The sequence below is a fragment of the Callorhinus ursinus genome, unplaced genomic scaffold, assembly GCF_003265705.2.
Source record: "Callorhinus ursinus isolate GAN/ISIS: 27379988/994484 unplaced genomic scaffold, GSC_fseal_2.0 scaffold19, whole genome shotgun sequence".
Classification (NCBI taxonomy): domain Eukaryota; kingdom Metazoa; phylum Chordata; class Mammalia; order Carnivora; family Otariidae; genus Callorhinus; species Callorhinus ursinus.
The window spans coordinates 13,913,419-13,919,172 of NW_027397081.1; the positions used below are offsets into that span (position 1 = coordinate 13,913,419).

The 5,754-nt window shown below is 59.2% G+C and overlaps 1 protein-coding gene across 1 annotated transcript; it reads left to right on the forward strand.

The window, feature by feature from the left end:
- Positions 1-176: 176 nt before the first annotated feature.
- Positions 177-5,475, forward strand: TAGLN (transgelin). Its single transcript, XM_025893567.2, has 5 exons — positions 177-333; positions 3,739-3,930; positions 4,040-4,217; positions 4,477-4,579; positions 4,892-5,475. Exons 2-5 carry the CDS (start codon positions 3,751-3,753, stop codon positions 5,034-5,036), a joined length of 606 nt encoding a protein of 201 aa, XP_025749352.1. The 5' UTR covers positions 177-333; positions 3,739-3,750; the 3' UTR covers positions 5,037-5,475.
- The last annotated feature ends 279 nt before the right edge of the window (positions 5,476-5,754 follow it).

Below are 5,754 nucleotides of genomic sequence, written 5' to 3' on the forward strand. Positions count from 1 at the left end.
CCGGCAGCTTCCCGCCCGGGCAGCTCAGCTCCGCCCCGCCCGCTCCATCTCCAAAGCACGCAGAGAATGTCTCGGGCAGCCCCCGGCAGACTGCTCCAACTTGGTGTCTTTCCCCAAATATGGAGCCTGTGTGGAGTCACTGGGGGGGCCGGGGGTGGGGAACCGGCTGGGTTCTTCTAGCAGGGAGGGGGCCGAGGGGTGAGCCAGCGGGGGAGGCTGACATCACCACGGCAGCAGGCCTTTAAACCCCCCACTCAGCCAGCGCCCCATCCTGTCTGTCCAAGTTCAGACAACGGAGAGCTCCTTCCCTCCTGCGAGCCCTGAGGAACCCCTGTAAGTGCATGTATCCCCGGGTTGGAGGGAAGGTAGGCTAGGGCTTGACGGTAGCAGTGGGTATACTGGGGACGGGGCCCTCAGAGGTCCTGGTCTCCACCTCCTCGGCTGGAGAAGGCCACCCTCTCCATCAGCGTGCATTCCTGATCTCCAGATGGGGAAGTGGTCCTACTTGATGGGGGGGAGGTGAGGTTACTAGAATCCCATATTGCTTGGACTGGGCAGCCTCAGGCTGGTTGAAATGTTTAGGGTGACTTGGCTGATGCAGAGGGATTGATGGTGAAGACCCTGACGACAGGGGTGTGAGGGGGACTCCCCGCATTCAGCCCTTGTCATGCCTATGGGGTCTGTGATGGGCTCAAGGTGTTGGGTTAGACACAAGGCTCCGTTTGGTGTCCATCTAGGAGGCTGTACAAGGAGGCAAGGAGGTGTGCGAACACACTGGTGCTGGAGAGCAGGGGCCTGCGGGCGGGTACGCAGGGCCTGAGCAGCAAAGGAGAAGCCCCGGGGAGCCACTGAGGCAGCGGGGAGGTCCACAGGCAGGCGTGGCAGGGTGTGGGGACCTGCATGAGAGCCGCTTTTCTGGACACATGGCTCCTTCCATCCTCTGAAAATGGGAGGTGACCCCACTGCAGAGAGAGGGGTGAGGGGCGGGCCCTGCAGGAGCTTTGCAGTGCTGGCCTGAGTGGGCCTGGGGCCCTGGGCCCTTCCCGAAGGGTCTGGCTGCTTTCCCTCAGTGGTTGCTATCCAAAGGGTAGCAGTGAATAGGGCCGCTCTTCTCTGTCCCTAGAATTGAGATGAGCCCACCCTCCTGCCCTGTCAGAGATCCACAGACGCTCGCTCCTATTTGCTGTGTCTTCTTTCGAAGAGAGAGGGGGCCCAGTGGTCCTGGAGAGACCCCTGGTTCTGCTAGTTGTTGTGGGGTCCTGTGGTAGCAGGTGCACGCTGCCCCTTCACAGCTGGACTTTATTCTTTCTCTCGGGGGAGGGGAAGCTGACAGGAGCCACGGGGCAGGAGGATCACAGCGCAGCCAGGCTGTTCTGCCTGTCCTGTCCCAGGAGGCTTTATCTAGAAAGGCCTCTGGGTGGCTTGGCCGGCAACCCTCTCCCTCTCCCTTTCCTCTTCCCAGCAGCATCAAGGTGGGACTGGGAAGGGCTTGGTCAGAGGACTGAGAGGGATTTCTCGGAATTCTCCACTTTCAGACTCTTCACCAGGAGGGAGAAGGGTGGGGGTGGGGTGCCTTTCAACCCCCTCCGTGTTCTGATCAAAATCCAAATATTGTCTCTAGAACTAGGGGCTGCAACTTTGTGTCCTTGTCACTGGGAGCCTGGATACCTTCGCTGTCTGCTCTGAATCGCCTAGACTGAACGCTGCTGGGGGCGGCGGGGGAGGGGGGCAATCAGCTTCGGTCTTGTTCCTCGCGGGCCCAGCCCACCCTCTGGGAGGGAGGGCAGATGGGAGGACAGGTGGGGTGGAGAGTACCAGGAGGCCAGGCTTGTGGAAGGTGGTGGGTGCCTGGACCCCCGGGATGCACGCTGCCTGCCTGGGCTGGTGGGGTGAAGGCTGAGCCGGGGCCAGGATGAAGGATGGGCCGAAGTCACCTGGTCCCAGCTGACTTGTGGGTTTTGACCGCTAGTCTTTGCCCCCCAGTGGTTGGGAGGCGGGGAAGCCGGTGTGAGACACATGGCAGGGTGGGGAAGGAAGGGGCCGGGCTGTTTATAGGGAAACAGAGCAGACTGCTTTTGGATTCTCCAGGGTCAGCTGGAGGGGGTGATGGTTGGTGGTGCTCAAAGGTGGCCCCACCCTCTGGGGCTTTACAAATCCCAGAGTAGTGAGTTGCCCAATAGCTGGACTTTAGATGAATCCATCTCGTGTTCTTTGTCTCAGGCTTTGCTGTCCCCTCAGGGGATGCCTTGGAGGAGTGGAGGGCGGCTGGGAAGAATGCTGTTTCAGGCCCTGGGTGAGGGGCCGCTCCCCCAGGTCACTAGCAGGAGGCCATGCTGGCAGGGAGTCCCAGACAGCTCCTGGGTGAAGGCGCAGCTCTCTGAGATGGATCACATCCTCCTCGGTGCCGATGGGGAACTTGAATACAGAAAGTTGTCAGCTGTCGGGGAAGGAAGGGTAGGGCAGCTGACCGGGGACCATGGCAAGTGAGGACACTCACCCTGCTTTCCGTGGTGGTGAGTGGGGAGAGGGTCTGATGGTGGCAAGAGAGGGAGTCGGGTAGCGTGCGGACTACCCCCATCCTCAGAGCACTCTCTCCCTCCCAACCTCTGACCTCTCCGAGGCCAGGTGACGGGTCTGGCCTCATCTGGTCCCTTTCTCAGAGGGCTTTCCCAGGGAGCTCTGGGCACCACCCCCGGTGACACCTGGAGCTCTCCCGAGCAGTGCCAGCCCTAGACCTTCAGGACAGCAGCTGCTGCTGGTCTGCACAGGGAGGGGCTCCCCATGTTCTGGCTGGCAGCTTCTTGGCTCTGGGATGTCCCCCGAGGACTCTGGCCCCTCGGTTACTCAGCTACTAGAGTGGCAGGAGCCTGGGGCACAAGGGAAAATCCTTGGGTCTAGCAGTTCTTTCTCTCCTGGCCCACCTGAGAAAGTGCAGCTTCTTGGCCAAAGGCTCGTGGGTTTTGCTGGCTTCCTAGACCTTGCCGGGGGTGGATAAGTGTGAGCCTCTTCGGCAGCTGCAGGCCAGAGGCCGGGCTGACCTGGCAAAGAGCTGGGCTTTGGAGTTCCAGCTTTGGGGCTAGAGGATAAAGTGGGGTGAGAAGTAAGGGAACTCTGTAACTTCAGGCAGAACCCACAAACCACCTCACGCCTACCTGGACAAAGAAACCTGCTGCTTTATTTTGGCGCCTGGGGAGGCGGGCAGTGCGGTCTCCTCTGGAAGGCATCTCCGGTGCCTCTGTGGCCAATCTTGGCAAAGAAAGAATGCTCTAGACCAGCGTTTGTCAAACTCTGGCCCATACGCTAAACGCAGCCTGCTGCTTGTTTGTGTCAATAAAGTTTTATTGGATCAAAGCCATGCTCACTTGTTTACATATTGTCTAAGGCTGCTTTCATGCTACAATGGCAGAGACCATATGTCCAGCAAAGCCTAAAATACCTACTACTCTCCGGTTGTTTACAAAAGTAAGTTTACTGATCCTTGCTCTAGACTTCTAAAGATCTGGTCTCCCGTTTCTGGTCCCTAAGTTCAGGGAGGCTCCCTGGACGGAGGGGATGATGGGCAGTGCCATGAAAACCAAATGAGGAAACCAGGGGAGGTAAATAAATATCTAGGATGGATGGGCACCGCCCCCCCCCCCCGGCCCCCTAGAAGCTCCAAGGCCTGCCTAGCACAAGTGAGAGCAGAGCTGGTTCTCTGATCCTCTGACCTTCTCCCTTCTCTGGCCGGTGCTGCTTTAGCTCTCCCACAACATGGCCAACAAGGGTCCTTCCTACGGCATGAGCCGTGAAGTACAATCCAAAATTGAGAAGAAGTATGACGAGGACCTGGAGGAGCGGCTCGTGGAGTGGATCATAGTGCAGTGTGGCCCCGATGTGGGGCGCCCGGACCGCGGGCGCCTGGGCTTCCAGGTCTGGCTGAAGAATGGCATGGTGAGTGGCACTTCACGGAAGTGAAAGGGGGCTGGAGCTTCACAACCCTGCTGGGCTTGTGGGGCAGGCACCCCGAGCTGAGTGCCAAGCTGCATTCTCTGCCTGGCAGATTCTGAGCAAGCTGGTGAACAGCCTGTACCCTGATGGCTCCAAGCCAGTGAAGGTGCCCGAGAACCCTCCTTCCATGGTCTTCAAGCAGATGGAGCAGGTGGCTCAGTTCCTGAAGGCAGCTGAGGACTACGGGGTCACCAAGACTGACATGTTCCAGACTGTTGACCTCTTTGAAGGTACAGAGAGAGGAGGGGCGGAGGAGGCAGGTGGAGGACAGGCAGCTGAGGCAGAGAGGACAAGGGATGACCCAAGCATGCCACGACAACAGGTCTGGAGAGCGGGAATGCCAACCATACTCAAGGGCATCCTAGGATCTACCGCAGCCTCCTTAGCCTCCGGGGTTGGCCAGTTTTCGGAGAGGCGGGGCAGGCCCTGCCATGGAGTCCCGTGTACCTGGTCCTGAAGGTCACCCCCCATCCCCTTTTCTTCTCCCAGGTAAAGATCTGGCAGCGGTGCAGAGGACCCTGATGGCCCTGGGCAGCTTGGCGGTGACCAAGAATGATGGGTACTACCGTGGAGACCCCAACTGGTTTATGAAGTACGTGGCCACTGGGGGTTCCTTGTGCGCTAAGCTTGCATCTTTGCGTGAGATGGGGGGGTGGCCTGGGCTAACCGTTAAGCCAAGGGAGGTGGGGCAGCAGAGTCGGAAGGTACAAAGTGAAGGTCTAGGCGAGGGGCAAGATGGGTCCCTGCTGCCTGCCAGTGTCCCTGGCCCAGGGGGCAAGCTAGGTGAAGGAAGCAAGAGAAGTGAGGGGACATGGGATGAAGCTAGGAAGTGACGGAGGAAACAGAACCCCGGGGGGAAATGTGCAGTCCCAGTGAGTCTTTATCCTGGTTTCCCTGCTTCTAGGAAAGCCCAGGAGCATAAGAGGGAGTTCACAGAGAGCCAACTGCAGGAGGGCAAGCATGTCATTGGCCTACAGATGGGCAGCAACAGAGGGGCCTCCCAGGCTGGCATGACAGGCTACGGACGGCCTCGGCAGATCATCAGTTAGAGGGAGAGGGCCAGCCCCCGGCCCTGCCCTTCCCCAGCTCGTCGGCCGCAGCTACCCTGCCTAGCCAGCCTCACCCACACCTGTGTAGTTCCTTCAGCCCCGGCCAAGCTTCAAGGCTCCGTCACTGAGCAAAGGTGACTGCACTTGGGCAGCTCTCCCCACCCCTCAGCCTCAGCCCAACTTCTTACCCCAAAGCACCACTCCCCTAACCCTCCTCCCAGCTCCCCTACCGTCTCCCACCATCTTTCCCCATCCTGGGCCGGGCAGGGGCGGGGGACGTGGGCTGGGGGTAGCTGGGCAGGGGGCAAGTCCACCATCCTCCTTGGCAGCAGATGCCCACTGAAGGAAACCCAGCCCAACCTCCCCCCATTTTTTTGCTGGAATATTTTGGGGGTTGAAATTCAGAAAAGAAACAAATATATACATCAATCTTTTCTCAGGCCTGGCTGGCAGAGTTTGATTTGCCCTAGTCACTTCTGGTTGCAGGAGGTATGAGCAGGCAAGAGGCAGGGAACATTTACGGGTGTTCCTGGACGCCAGCTGTGAAGGACCCCTCGAATTCTAGGATCCCAGGGGGGGTCAGCTTCCTTCAGAGGCCCAGGCAGAGGAAGGAGGAGAGTGGATCTCAGGAACCGGGGACCGAAGGCCAAGGGGAGCGACTTGGCAACTTTCATGAGCTCTGGGAGGCAAATGAAAGGGGATGGGGAGCAGCAGAGTT

Bases quoted from the DNA above. Each gene is read 5' to 3' on its own strand.
- TAGLN (XM_025893567.2), top strand. From the start codon at position 3,751: ATGGCCAACAAGGGTCCTTCCTACGGCATGAGCCGTGAAGTACAATCC. The intron at 3,931-4,039 runs GTGAGTGGCACT...TCTGCCTGGCAG, and splicing joins TCTGGCTGAAGAATGGCATG to ATTCTGAGCAAGCTGGTGAA. The intron at 4,218-4,476 runs GTACAGAGAGAG...TTCTTCTCCCAG, and splicing joins GACTGTTGACCTCTTTGAAG to GTAAAGATCTGGCAGCGGTG.